The following is a 20,246-nucleotide window of genomic DNA, read 5'->3' on the forward strand; positions in this document are numbered from 1 at the left end:
TAGTGAATGAGATTAATGTTTGAAAATAATGATATGATGGCTGCTCATTGTACCCTTTATTGGTTTCATGCAGGATACTCCCCATCTGCCTTAGGTTTGGGCATAAATGAGCAACCTTATACCAGCTGTCCCATTCCCAACGAGGTCTCTCTCCAGGTTAGCTGAAAAAATGACTGTTGTCAGTGCCCTGATGTTAATCAATTGAGCATATGCTCATAGTTGTTTGGAAGAAGCCTTTTTAATATCACATTCTTCTGGTAGTTTCCAAAATTATTTGTTTTGGGCTACCCAAATCTAATTACATTCCCGAGCACATGAAATGCCATAAAACTTTTCTTACACACTGCAAAATCTTGGGCTATAAATCATCCTACTACTGAATAATTCATAGCTACTTTTCTATGTGTTTATTTAAAACCAGGCCATTATCTCCCAGTCTTTACTATGTAGCTGTTTCCATGTTTGTAATCATGTCCCAGAACTCTGAATTATCTAATGACGATCCACACAGACTAAGGACGACCGTGAGCCAGGGCTTTGGCAACGATGCCAAGAAAAAGAAGGGCTGGGCGGACAGCACCAACTGTGGACACTTTCATTCAGTTTGCTAAGCAATGTGGTCATCTGGAAAAGGAGGCTGCTGCTATGGTGCAGGCCTTTATCCTGGGTTCTGGAAGGGAACCCCGATTTAGGAGGCGGCGTGAATAGATGGTTGACAAGACTGAGGCCAGTGGCAGTTTGCCAGCGTCAACTCTGGAGGGAGGTGGAAATTGTTGGTGAAGTGATTTGCCTGTGGATGTTTCCAAGGGCCCACAAAAGTGAGGATGTTGCCCCCGAACCATAGGAGAAACCAACATCTGGGAAAATAATGTCAAAGCTTTTAACACAATTGGCAACAGGGAGTGTATTTCTTCTCCTTAAATCAATTAGCAGGCCCTTATTAAATATCTACCATGTGCCTTGTTCTACAAAAGACTCCTAAAGGGATAAAGAAAGAGGCTAAGGAACAGCAAAGCTTTCCATGAGCTTCCATCCTGTTTTGTGTTAGCACTTACATTTAAGAAAGGAGTAGACGCCACAGAAAGTCAAATATTTTCAACTAATAAAATGGGGAAGTAAAACTCCTTCTCTTTCTACTTTTTTCAGTTTTGATCTCGGCATCATCCAGGGCCTCTTCCAAAGCAGAATCCCTCCTTTATAACTAGAATAAGGAATGCAGAAAAAGCAGTAGACAGTGTGTAAAATGCACATTGTTGAGAGAAAGGACAGCTTAGTGTGGACAAGGCCTGGATTGCCAGAGCGGATGCTGTGGATTCAGTGGTGGCAGAGCCCAGAGCACACGTGCAAGCATTTTGCAAAGCCTGCCCTGCATGCCTAGACGGTGTGTGTGTCACCTGCCCCCGGTGATTTCCTAGTTGCTGTTGGCTGTGCTTGGGCCTTTGAGGAAGCTGAAACTTACTACACTTCCACATTTGTCATAACTGCTGGGAACTGAATCACAAGAACAAACAGTGTCAGATTTTATTGAGAAAGCAACAGTTACCAGCACATTTCTACTGGCCAGAAGCTGTAAGAGAACAGGCCCCCTACTCCCAGCATCTTTTCTGGTGCCCAGACATCAAGAGAAATGTACATTATCTCAAGCCTTATAAAGTGAAATGCAATGCCGAAAACTGTAAAATATTAAACAGATTGCAAAAATGAGTAACAGGCTGAAGGAAAAAGAAGTAGAATAGACCAAACTAAATTTAATGGACTTCAAAAGCCGTCTTTGATTAATGTTGGCTACCTTTCAACTACAAATCCAAAGATATGGGAATGCCTGCCAACAGTGGAATGTAGCCCTGTGGGAGGTGAGGAGTAAAATGACCCCTGACTAGCTGAGACAACTACTCACAGACACCTGCTCTGAATAGAGGGACCACAGGTTGAGAAGCTTACTTAGAATGAACTGGAATGACCCATTAAAAAGAATAATATTGCATTAAAAGTGAGTGTTGGGATTCCCTTTGGGGGAAAAAAAAACCTCACAAATTATAATATAGACTTAGCAAACAGTAAATACTAAGAATCTAATAGAATTCATGACAAGTGAATTCTCTAGCACCTTGAAAATGGAAAGAAAGATAGTTCCAAAAAAATCTCTATCGTCAAAGTTCTCAACTCCAGGGTCATGAATAACTAACCCACGAGGATTTAGGAGCTTTTCAGAAAAGGTATGTTTATGATGATAACGATGTACAAAATGTTAAGGCCAACAGCTCTACTCAGCAGATATGGATCAAACACCAAAACAAAGTGTTTCCTTATGCACTCTGCAAAGTCCAAGTGTATTTAGCTCCTGGAAGAGAAGCAGACCAGGCACCTTGCCTACTTAGGACAGAGGAGAGTTTTCTCCAAAAGCCCTAGCAGGCTCAACAGCCAGAGGCTTGAGCTTACAAATAATATGAAACAATATCCCTGGCTCTTGTTTCAGCACCAACGGCTGGACCAACGACTCCTAACGGAAATCCCGTGGACGAATGCGATGACGACCAGGCCAACTGCCACAGTGGAACAGGTGATGACTTCCAGCTCACAGGTGCAGAAACCATCTTCATCCCATTGCTGTACCATTTTAGCTCGTGTCGTAGTAGAGACCCACCAGTGCCTGCTTCTATTAGCCTAACTCCTCAGGGGGTGGAGCACCAGGGTTCTGGCAGAACTGGCCCAGGGAGGGAGGCAGCCTTCAGAACCTGTGCATCTTCATCTCTCTCATGCCATGCATGTACACAAATGTTCTTCATAGCCACAGCCATTTGAAACAACAGTTTCAGCCATTTCCAGAGCCGGAGGCTAAGAATATCCTAATTGACTGAGAGCTTATCCATGGTTGGGTATGCTAAAGCAGTCCTCTGTATCTTACCCTCCCCTCTCCCTTTCTACCCATCTGTTAACACAGGCATCACCCCTACACAACCACACATTTTTTAATGTTTCTTTTCACTTTTGAATGAGGACAAACTTATTTGAGCAGATCCTTTATTGAACTGATTCATGGCATCCGGTTGGAACGAGGTTGGAACGAGGAATGCAGCTTTTTCTTGTTTTGACAATAGGCTGTGAATTTAGTGGCTCACAGTTTCAGAGGCCGGAAGGTTTGCCTCTTCAGGTCTGGTTGCATTCTGGCTGTCTGGGACCCCTTGGCTTCCCTGGTTTCCCCATCACGTGGTGAGGTGCACTGCCCTTCAGCCTCTGCCTCCTCCCTCTAGCTTTCTCTCTTATAGAGCCTCTGGCAATAGAATTAAAACCCACCCTGATTCAGCTGGCCACACCTCAACTAAAAGAAACATCCTAAGAATGTCATAAAGTGCAGCTTTTCACTTAGGATTTTATAAGTCCTTTTACAGCAAAATTTACAAAGGCAGCACTCCTGGTTACATCACGTCACCACCAACTAGCAGATAGATCAGAGATGGCGTGTGTCAAGTGTTTCATTGATTAATCTGGAGTATTGCTCCATAGCATTCTAAAACCCTGACCACGAGAAAGTGACCTCTTCCACTTGGAATGGCAGAGAAAATATTAGCCAAGTGGGGAAGTGGGATTACACCATTGGGAAACTGGCCAAGGCACTAGGATTTTCACCCCTATTCTTGCAAAAGGTATCATGGACCCTTGCTGCTGCCCAGGTCAAAATGCAGTTTCGTAAAGCATCTGACGCCCATTTTAAGAATCCCAAACCTCAGATATTAAACGTGAGCCTCTGGATGCAGGTCTGTAGTTTTACCCAGAAGGGACAAGGTGAGCCAAAATAATTAATTTTCACGGGTGAAACTGAAGGTGTTTTCACCTAACTCCAATAATAGCACCATGGTATTGGCTAAAGCATTAGTGTAAAATCTTGAAGGAAATGTCTCAGTCCGTTTTCAATTACTTTCAAAGCTCTCCTCTGAAGGAACAGAGAGCTCTGCACGCTGAGATGGAATAAGGTGTAAAAAAAGTCTAGCTCAGAAATTTAGTACCATGAACTGGGTATACATTTAAATCCCACCTTCCCGAAGCTGTCTCCCTCCAAATTTCCAGGATAATCACTCACATTCACATAACCAACACCTTACATTTTTGTGAGCTTTTGAAGACAAATCTTGTCTCTAAGTAGCCACAAGCCACAAAAATTACTCTCATTAATGCAGAGATATCGTCTGTATAAGATGGCAAGGTCAAGTTGAAAATCCCTAGAGCCAATGTAAAAAGCAGAATCCCAGTCCATGAATGAGGTTCTTTGGATCCTTCCCGGGGTTACCTGTCAATACTCTGCCACAAACCCCAGGCTTTTTGCAGACCCCATCACACATCCGCAGTGAAATTCCTCATAAAAAGGAAAAAGACTGCAGCAATTACTGTATATCCTTTTCAATTACACTCTTGTGGGTGAGGTTCTTTTCTTTATAAACCCTAAAGTGGTCAGTTAATATTGATTAGAAACAAAGCCTCAGATTTACTCCTCATATCAGAACAACCAACCTTCTCATTTTTGCATTAGTTCATGACTGAATCAATTGAAACTGAAGCCTTTGAATAAAATAGGGCAAGTATGTTGGCCTGGAGCAAATTGTGTATGGCAACAAGGAACAAACCACAAAAATGAGTCATTTATAGTGGAAACACTGACAACCCTTTAAAAGTACAAGGTTTTGCTTTCTCTACAGTGTTTAGAACCATTTCTTGGGTAGAAAGAAAAAAAATCATTCTAATTTTCTTTTCTTTTCTTTTTCAACTTATCACCATGGCAAAAAAAAAAAAGTTATTTTCTCAGTCCAGCATGTCTGCGTCAGTAAATAGATATATATATATATATTAAGAATCTCTGGAGGTATTGATAATATTTACCCCACACTCCCATTAAGAAGAGATGATTTTAGAAGGTATCTCATATATTGCATTAAGGCCAATTTGTCCTTTTTTTAAAAAAAAAAAACTTATTTTGCTTTATGATGGTATTCGTCATCCTTTTCTGAAAAAGGATGCTCTCATATGTAAATATTGGCAAGAAACAAAAACCTCGCCTCACCCAGGTACCTCTCGATATCTAAATCTCGTGCCTCCTCTACCCACCCACAGCCTGCTCTTTCTCGGCTAATTCTGTCACGCTCTTCACTGTTAGACTCGCAGACTTGGGAGCTTCAGAGTAATGAAACCCAACCAAGAGCATTCTCACTTTAACCTTGATTGGTGGGAACGTGGAAATTGAGTTCAGCATTCTCTTTAGCGGTTTTTAGTTCTTTAACACAGATGGTGTTGATTTAATTTTTTCTCCTGGGGTGACCTATTTGTATACAGAGGGGGAGAAGGATTGTAGCAAAACGCTACACTTCCGAACAACATTGAATTCTCGGTACCAAATGCCTGGAAATGAGGAGAGATTTTGCTCTCCTTTACTTGCCTGCCAAGGTGAAATTTCACCACTGCACAAGTTACACATTTGCAAATGCCTTTGAAGTCATTAGATAATATAATTGGCTTCAAAGGCACCGGGAGGCCAAATTTCTCTTTGGAGCTGTGTGTACCCAACAGTGGAATTTGGCTCCCCACCTATAACAAAACTGATAATGCATATCGGGTTTTAAAAGTGAATTTTCACCTTGAGTCATTCTCCTTGTAAGGCCACTGGGAACAGAATGCTAATGTATTCTGGCCTCCCTCCAATTCTGCCATTATAGATTCACCTTCTTAACCCATAATATATATAATTCCTTCTTTCTAGTGGCTGCCTCAGTGAGGCCACATTACATATGTGCCTACTCACCCAGCATATTTACCTGGAGAGCGGGTGGAGCATGACTTGATGCTGCAGCTGATTAGCCCAGAAATCTTCAGACCATTCCAAGGGCACGATTTTACCACTCTCTGATTCGTGATCTGGATCTGTAAAGTGATTTCTTGTCTGGGGATCCTGACCTAGGGCCTGGCTAGAATGGAGATCAGCGTAAGCTTTATTGATTGATACTACCTGAAACTGTACAGTTATGGCACTTTATACCAACTCCCAGAACTTTTCGTGACAGCCTTGGGTCCACCCAGAGCCCGTACTTTATCTCTTGGGATGGCAGATGGATTAGCTTAGGCCACGAGCTGCTGCATCGCAGACACGCAGGAGAAATGGCTTTCTCCAGTGACTAAGAAGCAGCAAATCAGTGTTTCCCAAACTGAGGTGATTAAGAGACTTACCTAAGAAGTGTTCAAAGATACAGATACCAAGGCCCTACCCTTGCAGATTCTGATTCGCCTTTAGGGCGGGTGCAGAGGTGGACAAGAATCTGTGATTTTGACATGCATTTAGGTGATTCTTATGATTGGGCAAGTCAGAGGACAGTGCTTTCAGCCAGATGTTGAAGGATGGAGAGTGGAAGCCAGACGTGCTAAAATACGGAAGAATGGAGGCTAACTCAGAGCCTGACTCGGTTCCCACCTGTCCCCCGAGCAGGAATTCCAGAGCCGACCCACCTGGCTGAAAGCTGGCCATGTTCAAGGTGCTGTTTGTTCTATCCTACAGCACCATGGGACTATGAAGAAATATTTCTCCTCATCCCCTTTTCCTGCTGCCTCCTGCGGCTTCTCCAAACCGCATACTGGGCAGAATATTTGTCCTTAGGAAAAATAAACAACTACAGCCCAATTAAGGGGAAAAAAAAATAGGACCACTGCCATTCACTTTCAACGTTCCGTTTTTAAAATAGATTGTGAGGACTAGCCTTGCAATTTCCCTGCAGGCACACATGTGAAACCTTGGAAAGTTATTTGAAGCTTAGAGGTCTAGGTCAAGTTCAATACCCACGTCACTAAGGCCACCCAGAGGCCCCTGCTTTTCACTTTTCTCATTGCCTGCCAACGGGAATCAGAAAATGCCCTTACAACAAAGTCTGAAACTCGCCACGCTGCCTAGATGCTTTATAAGAAATGCGTTGGGTGGGGAAATCCTGGTTTATTTGAATTTGATATTTGTGGTGAGTAAAACTGAAGTAACGTAATTCCTGTCACTGGCCTGAAACAATAGGATCTTCTTTGGAAAACGTTTGCCTCTAATAGATGTGTGTGAGCTTACAGTGTTTCTGTGCTGCACCTTATCTACCACTAAGGCTTCCCTGCTCTCAATGTTGCATGCCCCTGTTTTTGCTTTTCAGGTGGCACCGCTCTGCTGACCACAGAGAAGCCAACAGTCATAGACAGCACCATGCAATCAGGTATCATATTCAATATAAAAAAGTGCTAGATTCCATCCATGCCCCTCCTCCCCTGAATTTCTGTTGCGTGTCTCCATTTCAGGTTTCCCTGAGCGTCCTAGAAGGAGAGATGCCACGGAGCATCTGGTCTCCGAGCATGAGCCATAAATATTTCCTTCCTTTCATCCACATGTATATGCAGCAGGGAGTGAGATTTCCTTCTCCATCAGTAATTGCCAAATGGTGACAATCCCAGCTCTCAAATGAAGGCACTGAGGAACATACTTTGTTTAAACTCAGCACATCTAGGACATAGACTGTGTTTGCAAACTCCAGGAGAAGGAAATCTCACAGGCAGCAGCCTGACTATTTATTTTCATCACAATCCTGCAAAACCGAGACAGGCAAAGTTTGTCAGTGTTGTCTGCCACCGAGTTGGCAGTTTTACAACAGCGTTTCCAGTGGGCGTGCCACGAAATGGGGTTCGGGAAACCACAGCTATAACTGTGCGCAGGAGAGGCGCAGGTTTAGGGACTGCACCCCCCTCCTCCTTTTATTAATAGAAAAGTGGGACGATTTTGAAAGCCCTGGGCTGTTCTTATCAGAGGTCAGCGGCGCCCTCCCACCTCTTTTGTGTCGTGTCAGTATTCTGTGAAATTCTTCCCCGTGGACACACAGGGAGGGAGACCGTCAGTATAAGCCATCAGAGGTTTTAACTACTTTAGAAGGTAATCATTAGAGTAAGGTGACCGGGTTAGTTCTCCAGCTCCTCCCGTTTCCTTTACTATACTATAGCCCACCCGGCCTTCGCCTCCACAGCCTTCCATTAATAGGGCGTGTGATGTGTATCAGTGTTTCCTCGACTGTGTGGTGCTGCCCAGCTAGGCAGAACGTGAAAAGGACGGCTCCAATTAGTACGCTTCCTTCAAGGAAACGGTCACTGATGACCTGATTAAACCGCGAACCAAAGTTCTCTTCAGTTGAACGTAACCCCAGGTTTCCTGTGGTAGGTCAGGTTGATGGGATTCCTACTCCCACAAAGCTGAAGCACCCCGAAAGGCCAAAAGATAAAACAAAGGAATTGTCCCCTAATTTTTGAAACTCTGTAGACCTACAAGCAACTTTCCAAGGGATAGAATGAGACCTTTGGGGATCAGGCAGCTACCCCGCAGAGCTGAGGCTCTGCCAAGAGTGAAGCTCTGCTCCAGGCTTGCTTCCGCCAGTCCCCACAGTTCTTTGCTGTGAACCTGGTTATAGGTGAAGGATAGTCAGAGAAGCGTCCTTTGTAACAGGAAGAGGGCGAGATGCGTCAATGAAGTTCCGATATTGGCACACTTGTTGTAGCTGTTATTTCCCTTTCTTCTTTTGCCAGAGTTATTTAAAGGCACTACAACGTTGTCAACTAACTTGTTTTTATCTCATCTCTCTAGAATGAGGGATAATTAGACCACAAATGGTGAACAGCAGCTGTGGAGAAAATGGAGTTATGTCAGATTCAAAAACTAGTCAATCTTCCCCTGACTGTTGCAGGTTTACCCTTTCAGAGCAGGAATGACTTTGTTGACTCATTTGATTTTGCTCAGCATGATGCCTTCACAGAGGGACTCCAGGGCAAGGGGGTCAATCCACAGGCTCACCTGTGGTCAGAGGGCAATTGTACAAGACCCGAGTCAGTAAGATGCAACGTACCCCCACCTGAACAAGTTCAGGGCTGACCACATGGTTTACTGATAGGGGTGGTCTGATTCGTTTTTGATTACCAAGTCAGCACAGAGGACTTTACAAATCACCTTCGTTTCCTAACTGTTTCTCCATCATGTGAGTCATGAATCTGGGCTGCAAGTCTTCAACTGTGGGTTGTGGTTTGTCTGACCTTCTTTGGAGGCATTCTCTTCATTGTCATCTTCTAGCTAAGCCACTGGCATGCGCCTGGCATTCAGGCACCAGGTCTACCCGCTGGCTTACTGAGTGGGTACCCACTGCCAGCTCACCTGACTGCTGCCTGATACCTCCCATGCCTCCCACAGGTCTCAGGTTCTTCAAGCATCTTCTCAAGCAGCAGCAAGTCAGGCACCTCAACCTTCATCATAATCCGATTTTGCCAGTCATGTAGACTCAAGCAAAGACTTAAGCTTTCATTTTGAGGTTTCCTATCAATATAATAAACTCAGTGAGCTTACACTATTCATATGCTAAGTTGTAATCAGATGCATAAAAGTCTACTATGCTTTGCCAGGAACAGATGAGAACCCTGCCTTTGTGTTCTGTTTTGTTTTTTTTAGGAGGTACCGGGAAACAAACCTGGGACCTCATACCTGGGAAGCAGGAGCTCAACCACTGAGCTACACGCACTCCCCCAACCTTGTGTTTTTATTCGATCACCCCCTTGCAAGGTCTCTTACCCTCTGAGGCTCTTCAGAGCTGCTCCAAGGACACCCCTGTCCTATGCTTACATGGGCCTCTGCTCCTCCACTGGTTTGAACTGAAAGACCCAGTCCGTGAGGAAGGGAGTTAGCGTAGGCAATGGAAGTTTTGAATACCAGATTTGAAAATTAAATCCTTGTGCATATATGGTGTTAATGATTCAAATGCAAGCAAGATAGGGTCAGTGAGCACAGCTGGCGCTTGCTCGCAGAGACTATAAATTTGTTTTAAGTTTAGAATATTGTTTCCTGCTATTTTTAAGAGTCAAGAAGGGATTTAGCCAGATTATTCCCATTGAATTTAATGAGAATTGTGCAGCCACGGGGCCTGCGTAATATTTTGAAATTTAAAGGTCAATAGTCCCATATATATTTCTTTTGTTCACTCATTCATTTTTCCCCCTTTCTTTCTACTCCTTTTCCTCTTCTTCTTCTGTCCTTGCTTCTTCTCTTTCTTATTCTTGCTTTTCCTTTCTTAAAATGTTTTTGGGTATTTCTAGCCAGGCATGAATCTTTAACATTGAGCCATTTACTCCACTGCCTCCCCTAAAAAATAACACTTTTTAAAAAAATGCACGCACAAAATATTTCTGTTAAATGAACGAGACTGCCATAACTTAGATGATGGGCACAAAATAGCGGTAAAATACTGAAAGCAAGAGCAGTCTGCCTTGTTGAATTCCTACGATTGGAAAAGGCATTGGAAGATAAAGGCTGACTGGAACTCAGAAAAATGCCTACAACGTCCTTTCAGCCAAAGGCATTCCAAGTCCCAGTCATTAGAAAAACATCCAAGTTCAGATATTTTATGATATCAGAATATTAACAGAATAACAGATAATGTGCCTTTCTGTACTATCCAATAAATCTAATGAATTAACAAGACAAATATAACCAAGAATCTGTGAGCTGTATGGCTTGCTGACCTCCTGTATGTGCATGGCTTATAAATGATATTTGAGGAGAAAACACAAAATCACACATGCATTAACATTTTCCAATATTAACATTTTCTAACCTGAGATTATTATGCAAAAGAGCATTCCACGGCCCTGGACGTGTAACACTCAAGGTTGCTCAGCCATTCAGTGAGTGTGCAGCTGGCTCTGCTGTATCTGCATAATTCAGTCTTCCTGTGCAAAAGTGTGGTAAATCGTGAGGAGGGTTTCTCGTGCTTTTGGAGGTCCTATTTTAGGTTATGATAGACTAGACATAAAATATATCTCTCCGATGACGTTATAGCTATGAAATATAGCCCATTCCATGCACTGAAAGTGTTTGCGTTATGTATGTGTGTGTGTATACCATATGTCATATATCATGTCTTATCATATGGTTTACTAGTTTGCTTTCCCAAGCTGACCCTGTTCTCCCTTTGAGAGGTCCTGTTGTCATTGGAAGAGGAAATTCATCCTGCTCAGTTTTAACAATTCATATAGTGCATTCCTTCCAAAATTTGACGTCAGCACTTGCATAGAGTTCCTTGGAAGCAAGAAATGCAAAGAAAATCATCCTTATCTACTTCACCAATCTTCCCATTAAAATTCCAAGTGCCATTGTTAAAGTGAGGGAGGGGCAATGAGGGCTGGGGTTCAGAGGAGAAAGCAAACCACTTTGTGTTAAACACTTGGGCAGAATTAAAGGAACGTTCAAAACGAGATAGAATCTCAGCCTGCCCCTAATCCAGCATATTACTCCAGACTTTCCTTAATGCGCATAGGCTTGTTTTGAGGCCCCTTGCTTAAGTTTATTGGCGAGACGCCAGAGGTACCTTTCCTCTCTCTGTCTCAATGCTGCCATCTTGTGGACTGTCTAAACTCGACGAGTACCCATGACCCTCCTCGACTAGAGAAAATAAGTGCTATTGAGGCCTGTATATCATATTGGGAAGGCAGGTGGGAGTGGGATGTCCAGAAGCATGAGGATTTTATTTTAAGATTTTTTTATTGTTAGCTAAAGTTTATCAAAAAATTTGAAACATCAATGATTTCCCACCTACCAATGATTAAAAAGTTAGGCTTCCAGACGAAGTGGTTGAGTAAAACATAAGGCTATAGGCCTAGGAAACTCCATAGTGAAATAACACTTTGGAGAATACAGGAGATGAATCATTCCTGGGAATCCATTCATGTTTCCAAAGGAAATGTTTTCAACATTAACAAAATAAAAATAGACAGCTATTTAACTGTGTTTGGCTTCACATGGCCTTGCATTAAGGTTTTAAGTGGGGCAAAGAATTTATAGGCAAATTTTTAAATTCACCTAAAAAAACTAAACTTACAGTTAAATTAATTGACCTGTTATAAAGCACAGAAGAAAAAATTAATCTCAAGGAAATTGCTTCAGAGATTTCTACCCTGGCACTTAAGATCTAGAAGCATAAAACGGTAGTGTGGGAAAAAAGACAGATTCCAGGATGAGGCAAGAAGTCAAAGTACATTTCTAGACTTCTGAGGGTCACTGGCAATCTCTAATTAAGATTCTTTAGAGTCGTAGATATCAATTTTTTTTATGATTCATCCTCCACAATTGAGGATCTTGCATTTTAAATATTGTGGAAATAGGGAGAGAGCTGAGAGGCAACAGACATGTGCTTGAAAGTAACCTTCCTGGAAATGTTATGGGAAACCAATTTGATAGTCCATAATCGTTTTAAAGCTGAATAAAGAAAAAATTACTAAATGTGATTTTGCAAACATTTTGACAGCTCCATGTATCTTTTGGGTTTCCTGGTAATCCTGGATTTTGTGCCTTTCCCTGTTGTTTCAAAAAGAAGTTCAGTTGTATAAATTGGGCTTTCCAGAAGCTAATGAAGGGCCTTTCTGACCCTAAATGATTAAACATGTCTTTCTCTGCTTGTCTCTATTTTCCTTTCCACCCACGGAAGAGTTTCCAACATATGGTTTTAACTGTGAATTTGGCTGGGGCTCTCATAAGACGTTCTGTCACTGGGAACACGACAGTCATGTGCAACTCAAGTGGAGTGTGTTGACCAGCAAGACGGGACCGATTCAGGATCACACAGGTAAAGGAGAGGTGGCTGCGGCACTCGTGGTCTCTGCAGATGCCCCGGGACTCAGAGGAGGTTTTGCTGAGCCTGTGAATTCAGAGGGTTAAAATGTTACGACAGAGCATTCTCACAGGCCTCTATTTTCTGGGGTAACAAGGTCTTTTTTTTTCTAGTAGAGATATATTTAGGGCAAAGGATAGAGAATGCTGATTTAATTTGGCCACTGATTCGCCTTCCAAACAGCCAAAGGCTGTGTGACGGAACACCTGTTTTCATACTTTTTCTTACAGAAAATTTCAAACATACTCAAAAGTAGTATAGTGAATCGTAAAGGTATATAAGCCAGCTTCAACAATGATCAAATCATGGGGAATCATCTTTTATCTATACCCAGCCCCCATCTCTTGAGTCTGGATTATTCTGAAGCAAGTCCAGACATAGATTATGTCATCTCAATTATTTTAACAGCTGAAGCAATGATGAGTGGGCCTAGTGCTTGCTCTCTCTTGACCCTTGCAGTGGAGATGCGACGAGGCGGGGTCTGCTTCTCACGACTTTGAGAAAGATTTTAAATCTAGCCCATTTCCTCTGAGCAGGTAGAAACCACCCTGCAGACCCACCTCCTGCCTTACCTTCCTTCTAAAATCAACCTCGTTTTCTAAAGCTGGGGGGAGAGGGGGCTCGGGATAGAGGAGGCTGCCAATGTTCCAGTGAACTCTTGTATCCACCCCAGTGCTGTTCTCTGAGTCATTCCAGCCCCCTGCTTGAGGTCCAGAATAAAGAGCCAGTAGTATCCTGCCAGATACACACGTGCACACCCGCACACGTACACCCCCACAAACGCCCAACCCAGAAACGTCTGTCCTATTCAGCGATGCTTTCAGAGCATGACTTACTCAAGTAGTAGCTTCCCCAAAAGATACCCCAGAGGGGCATTTGCCGAAGCTGAGAAATCTCATTCAGCAAAGTTCTCCCCACGCCACTGCTTCAGAGGCGCAGTCACTGGGCCGAGGGACAGGTGGGCGGGGGATACCTCGTGCCTTCCCCTCTTCCCCTGTGAATGCAATCATAAGTAGGTCGAATAGGCCTCCTTCCACCACGGCCAGCTCCTTGCCTAGTGAGACTGACAAGGAAATTGGATCAAATTGGACTTCTTCAATTCTGAGACACTTCCAATTGAATCTTAAGACAAGCAGTTTTAGAAAACTTAAAATACTTTGACTGTAAATGGCACTGTACATATAAATGGCATCAAATTAACTAAATGCAATTAGCTGAAATGAAGGCAGTAATGGTGGAAAAATTGATGCAAAGTGAAGCAAAATGGCTCAGTAGGATCTGACATTCAAAAGAGGTTAAAAGCTGTGTTAGCCAGAGACAAACGCTAAAAGGCTTCCAGAAGTAAAGTGCTAATTGAGAAAATGAAGGCAGAGTCCCTGACCCAGAACTATGATAAAACCCCTGAAAGGAAAAATATCAGCCCTTCATGTGTTGGGGTATCAGAAAGGAGAGCTTGTCTTTTAACAGCTGAGAAGAGCTCTTCCTTAAGAAAGATTCGCCTCTTTTGTTCTCCCAACCACCCAGTTAACTTGGCTCCTGTGCCAGCCCTGCCCATTCTAGAAAGAGCCTCCTGAAGCCTTCGATAAAATGGTCACACCCAGGCAGAGATGGGGGGCCAAACTTCAGAAAGGCAAGAACCTGTTAGATTAAAAAAAGCTCAGTGAGAAGAGCCTTCCGTAGCCCGCACGTGTACGTACCAACGTTACCTAGCCTACATCCCTTTTCATAACCCAGGTGATGAAACTTTGCAAATCAGACAAAGAGTGATTTTTTTTTTAAATTAACACTCTCCAGGTAAAATGTTTTGCTGCCCAATTTTGAATTGATCTCAAGGAATTCTGCTTGGCTTTCTGCATTTCACTTCTGAGAATGAAACCATGCACTTTCTTACGGAGGAGTCCCGAAAGCTGGCATGGGTTGTTGGTTCATTGAACCAATGATGCTTGAGCAGGGCTGTCGCCTGGCAGGTCCTGTGCTGGGCACTGGGGTAAGGGGGGGCATGAGCGAGGATTTTCCTACTTGGGGAGCTCACAGTCTGGTGGTGGGTGAGGGTGCCCAGGGGCAGAGCAAGCAACAGTGGTCAATCAGGGCAGGCAGCCTGGTGGGAGAGCCAGCCTCAGCCAAGCCTCGCATCAGCTCAGGGAACGGCATGTGCAAAGACGGCTCAAGAGAGAGCACTGTGATTGGACAGATTACTTCTGAGAAGGCAGGTAGATATTTGGCAGGGATGCAGGGGTTCAGGTGCCATGCTAAGGTGTACGGATAGGAAGAAGGAGGTGAGGATCCACCTTTTTAAACACATGAGCAAATTTTGAAAAGACCACAATGGCGCAGAGCGGAGGCTGTGAGGTGCTTCTCAGGAAGCCTTCCTCTCTATACCATGTCCAGTCCCCCCCACACCTATTCCCTGGCTAACTAAATAAACCTCATGAGCTCACCAAATGTGTTTCCTCTTTGCAGCACCTCTGTCCACTTCAGTCTTTTTCCCTAGTGGGGAGCTGGGACAAGACAGGGAGGGCATTTTTTATCCTGTCTTGGTAGATGGATACAATACCCATCTCGTGAGATGACACTGTCACACAGACAAGTGACCGTTCCTTGTTAAATTAGCGGGGTTAAACCAGCCCTGGGCATGACTAAATCCACTCACAAAGGCAGACACTTCACAAAAGCAGAGAGTGAGAGAGGTCCCTCAGCGGCGGACACGCTGCGAAGGCTGCAACTTACTTCAGCCATCCCTTTGTCATCCATTGACTGGTTTTATCGAGAGCGTTACGTTGGGTTCTCACGGAGGCAGCCAGGTCAGTGAAGAAAGCTGCCTGCCAACACACTCCACTTGCACATGGCCACTGTTGACCCAAGCAGATCCAAGACGTGCCCGCATGTGCACAGTGACAGCGTCTCTCACAAACACACAAGCCTCTCGGGCAGCAAACAAAACACTTCGGCTGCCCATGGAGGCCAGAGCAGCGGGTTCACACCTGCATCGGGTAAGGCGACAGAGTAGGTGACTTCTATTTGCAGAGCAAACTGAAGCATGAGATGAGGGTTTAGACCAGGTGGTGGCAGGAGGAAATGCTCCCAGTGGGGGTAATTAAAAGCAAAGCTGAGAGTAAGTCCTCACAGCTCACAGCTCGGCAAGTGTCTATGTTGCCAAAATGCCATGTTCTAATGAGCCTCAAAATGCAACCCTGCCTCTCCTTGAACCAGAAGCCCATGGCCAACAGAGCGGTGCTTACAGTTGACAATCGAGCTCTCAGGTGTGTTTAAGGAATTTATTAAAATCAGCTAGGGAAAAAATAATCTGACCGTGAAAAAAAAGAGAAGATTGCTGGACTTTTGGGCAAAAGCGCAGTCTGATTATTATCAAGCAGCTACGGTGACCTGCGTTATCAGCCAGAAGTCCTGCTTCCCGATGATACATTAGAATACACCTAAATGATTCACTTAATGTTGGAGTTCAAACGGGGGAAGCTAAGTGATCTCACAGCTGCACAAGAGGAGCTTTTCTTCCTAGCAGGGACCATGTTTCCCATTCGGTCTGCCCTGTGCTTTCAGTTTGCTTGCAGAGGAGTAAAGGACTAAAGTCGCAGCCCGTTTTCATATGACAGTGCAGTCTGAAAACGTAGTGTCCCACGTCAGGCTATTTTACCCCACAGCCCTTCCCTAGCGAGCGTCAAGGAGAGAGACTTAGGGTGGAGCCCCCCACGCCAAAGAGGTCACCCAACCACTCTGCCTACTATTGCTTCCCACTGCTATTTGAGTTCTTGGTGCTCTGCCCGGGAGAGTCTGATGAGAATATGAGAAGAAAGAGACAAGGGAGTTGTCAAGGTGGCCCCCTCCTAACACAGTCCTTGCCACAGCAGGAGATGGCAACTTCATCTACTCCCAAGCCGACGAGAACCAGAAGGGGAAAGTGGCTCGTCTGGTGAGCCCCGTGGTTTATTCCCAGTACTCGGCCCACTGCATGACCTTCTGGTACCACATGTCGGGGTCCCACGTTGGCACGCTGCGGGTCAAGCTCCGCTACCAGAAGCCCGATGAATACGACCAGCTGGTCTGGACAGCCATTGGACACCAAGGAGACCAGTGGAAGGAAGGGCGCGTCTTGCTTCACAAGTCTCTGAAACTTTATCAGGTACGATCCCTTGGCTAGGTGGGGGCGGGCAGCTGCTCCAGGCACACTGAGATAATAGCGTGAGAGTTATGCAGATGTGGGAATATCAAAAATTATTTCAGATGCTTCCTGAACTTGAGACAAGGTTGCCACAACAGGTAGCCTTGGTGACATATTTCACAGTTTCCTCGATTACAGGAATAGAAGCAATTTGTCGAGAATGAAGGGAAAATGCTGTTTTTCTAATCTGTTTCTGGACCGTCGCAATGTATCATTCCTTTTATTTGCTGCTCTTTCCAGTTTTTGAATTTTGTATTTCAAAAAGAGAGGAGGAGGGGAAGTTTTATGCCATCGCCAGGCAGCTAATATTGATGGATGAGCAAACTGTGTGCTTATGTGAAATCCCATGCATTTAATTTATGTACCATAGCTAGAACTGAACAAGCATTTGGAGACACTGCTATTTGGGACGAACGTTTAAACACTGTGAAAATGATCTCATTTTGTTAGGTGATTTTTGAGGGCGAAATCGGAAAAGGGAACCTTGGCGGGATTGCGGTGGATGACATTAGCATTAATAACCACATTTCACAAGAGGACTGTACAAGTAAGTATGAGTTGCCATGGGAATCGGTGAAGCTCTTGCCAAGAGCAGGATTCTTTCCATGTGATGGGCTTTGTCTTGCCCATTCAGATCTAGAATTTCAATGTTAGCTAGAGGCACATCATATGAAATGCATATTCTGGTGCAAGAAGGCATGAAATCAAGTCAGTTTACCTTTAGCTACCCCTTCACCTAACCTCATCCCTTAGATTGTCTGGTTGGTACCTCCAAAACCACATCAATAGTGTAGAATCCAAATAGCACAGCAAAGAAGAAAGACTCACAGCCTACAGGCTGTACATGTCATACCAAAACATTCTGTAGCAAAGTGGAAAAGCTCAGGCTTCTAGATAATCCCAAATATGGATGTAAAAAAACAACAGACGGCCTTTGGAAAGTTTGATCGCATTGAATTTAATTAAAATGTCATTGTTAGTGAATCATAGAAGCCATAATTCTTCGCTTTATTACAAATAAGTAGATGTTTCTGACTTGAAAAATAATCGAAATGACTCAAAAGAATAAATGAAATTCAGAGACTTCGCTAGTCCTTATCAGTGTGGACGTAAATCTGATAGAGAAATTCATATTCTCTGGTTCTTGATATATAATTATAAATAGCATCGCTAATGGCAATGTAATAGCACAATAATTAGTCTTAAGCTCCATTTGCTACACTTAAACTTTTGTTATATATCATTATATAATAGGAATGTTAATTATAACTAAGTGTAATAAGCCTATTGGGCAAATTTAAGACAAGAAAGTCTGTTGGCTATAATGGGAGTTTGGTCATTTCAGCAACTTACAAATCTTGAATGTACTCAATCCCTTAAGTGCAATAACTTGATAGAATCAATTGAAGAAAGTGGGGGGAAAATAAAGCAACGAATAAAGGTCTGCTTCTTTATATCATGTAAGAAAATCAAGTAATGCCCCATAACTTAGGAAATCTTCACCCAAAATGATAAAGCTTAATATTTCAGGTGCAACTACTTTGGATTCTCCACCTCCAAATTCACAAAGCTGGTAAAATCCATATTTCATATAATTGCCCTATGTATGTAATACCATTGCTTCCTATTCAAAGATGAAAGTGATGGTACCAGTGTTTTTGGAATATGAGAATAAATGCCACACACTAAGACAAAGAAATAAAATTCAATTCAGATCAACAAGTTTTAACTGACCACATACTATCTGCAAAGCGGCATACCAGGTGCTTTGATGACTGCTTCGAGGGCTAATACATTTCTGTGGATGTTTCTTTTTCCATGTGACTGCTCTGCTTAGCTGCAGTCACTGCTAGGCAAGGTGCTCATCAGTCACAATTAGAGATGTTTATGTTGCTATACCAATATAAAGATGCCTAAGATAATTACAGAATTACTTATCAAATATGTTTCTGTAAAATTTAACATAAGATGCTATGAGAGTGTCAATTATTTGTTAGTCATTCATTCATATCACAAATATTTATTGGAGCACTTTCATGTTACATACTATGCTAAATATTGGGGATATAGCAGGGAGCAGAGTACCCCAAGTCAGTGCACTGTACTCAGTAACAAAAGGGATACCAGGACTCTACTCGTTATTTCCATAGCCTGTTTTTTTTTGTAAGATTCAGGACACAGTCTCTTGCCTCAAGTAACTGGCAAACTATTGGGAAACTTGTTTTCATTTGCCAAAGCTGCTATGACAAGACTACCCAATGCGCTGTCTTAACAACAGGAATTTACTGGCTCTTGGTTTACAAGGCTTGAAGTCCAAAATCAAGGCACCAGCCAGACCTGGCTTTCTCCCCAAAGTCTATCGAGCTCTTGTGCTGGCTTGCCGCAACCCTTGGGGCTCCCTGGCTTGCGTCCGGGCTCCGCCTCCATCACACAGCCACGTCTCTCCTCTTGGGTCTCCTCCTCTGGCTTCCTGCTTTCTGGCTTCTGGCTCCTCTCCCTATAAGCCCCCCAAGAATAAGGCCACCCTGATTCAGTTGGGTCACACCAAATAGGGTCTTAGAAGACCCTCTTTACAAGCAGGTCCATACCTGACTCACCTGTAGCCTATTCAAAGAGACTGTTTACAATGCGTCCACGCCCCCGGGAGCATGGCTTAAGGTTGAGAACATGTCCTTTCTTGGGGTACATGATTCAAACTTAGGAAGCAGTTATCTATCAAAGCACACTGTGTAGCCAGTGTCCAACCTCACTCCTGTCCCCTAGTTTCACTAGAGCTTCCTCATCCTCCAGATGCCCACACCCAAAGCTCTCTACCCTTCTCCTCTCCTAACTCTGCTAACAGTAGAAGCGCCTGGATCTAGAACTGACTCTTTAAAGGGAGGGTTCAAACCCCATGTTGCCAATTTCGGAGTCACTTCCTGGTGCCTCCTCATTGCTCTGCACTCAGCAGTAAAGAAGCAGGGACTCAAGGAGGCCCAGCAGAGGCAGGAAGGGGCCGCTGTGTGTGTGTCTGTCTGTGTCTGTGGGTGTGCACATGTGCATATTGGAATCTGTGGGCATTTCAAATAATCTCATTCAATTTTGTTTGACTTGCCAGAACCAGAAGAACTGGATAAAAAGAACCCAGAAAGTAAAAATGATGAAACAGGTAATTGTGTCTTGCTGGTAATTTTTTTTTTAATAAATTTACCATGGCTTACATTATGTTTATGAAGATGTTTTCTAGAACTCTAATGCTTTGGCATTTCCATGCAGTTCAAATAAAATAAACACCCATGCCCTGCTGGCTCAGGGATCAGTTTGTTACTATAGAGGGAGGGCCCTCTCCTAAGCCCCCTGAGACAGCTGAGGGCTTCTGGGCCAGTCCCACTTGT

The 20,246-nt window shown here is 43.7% G+C and overlaps 1 protein-coding gene across 11 annotated transcripts in view; it reads left to right on the forward strand.

Annotated features, from left to right (window-relative positions):
• Positions 1–20,246, forward strand: part of NRP1 (neuropilin 1) — a 162,470-nt gene that overhangs the window by 116,748 nt on the left and 25,476 nt on the right. For 4 of the 11 annotated variants that reach the window (XM_058297697.1, XM_071215438.1, XM_004476149.4 and 1 more), the window contains 6 exons: positions 2,477–2,581; positions 7,164–7,223; positions 12,513–12,650; positions 16,562–16,833; positions 17,323–17,419; positions 19,970–20,020. In XM_058297697.1, coding sequence (XP_058153680.1) covers positions 2,477–2,581; positions 7,164–7,223; positions 12,513–12,650; positions 16,562–16,833; positions 17,323–17,419; positions 19,970–20,020 — 723 coding nt within the window. Of the gene's footprint in view, positions 1–2,476; positions 2,582–7,163; positions 7,224–12,512; positions 12,651–16,558; positions 16,834–17,322; positions 17,420–19,969; positions 20,021–20,246 lie in introns of all 11 variants that reach the window. The other 7 variants (XM_058297698.2, XM_058297699.2, XM_004476151.4 and 4 more) reach the window with 3 other exon arrangements.

The sequence above is a fragment of the Dasypus novemcinctus genome, chromosome 5 (assembly GCF_030445035.2).
Source record: "Dasypus novemcinctus isolate mDasNov1 chromosome 5, mDasNov1.1.hap2, whole genome shotgun sequence".
NCBI classification, from domain to species: Eukaryota; Metazoa; Chordata; class Mammalia; order Cingulata; family Dasypodidae; genus Dasypus; species Dasypus novemcinctus.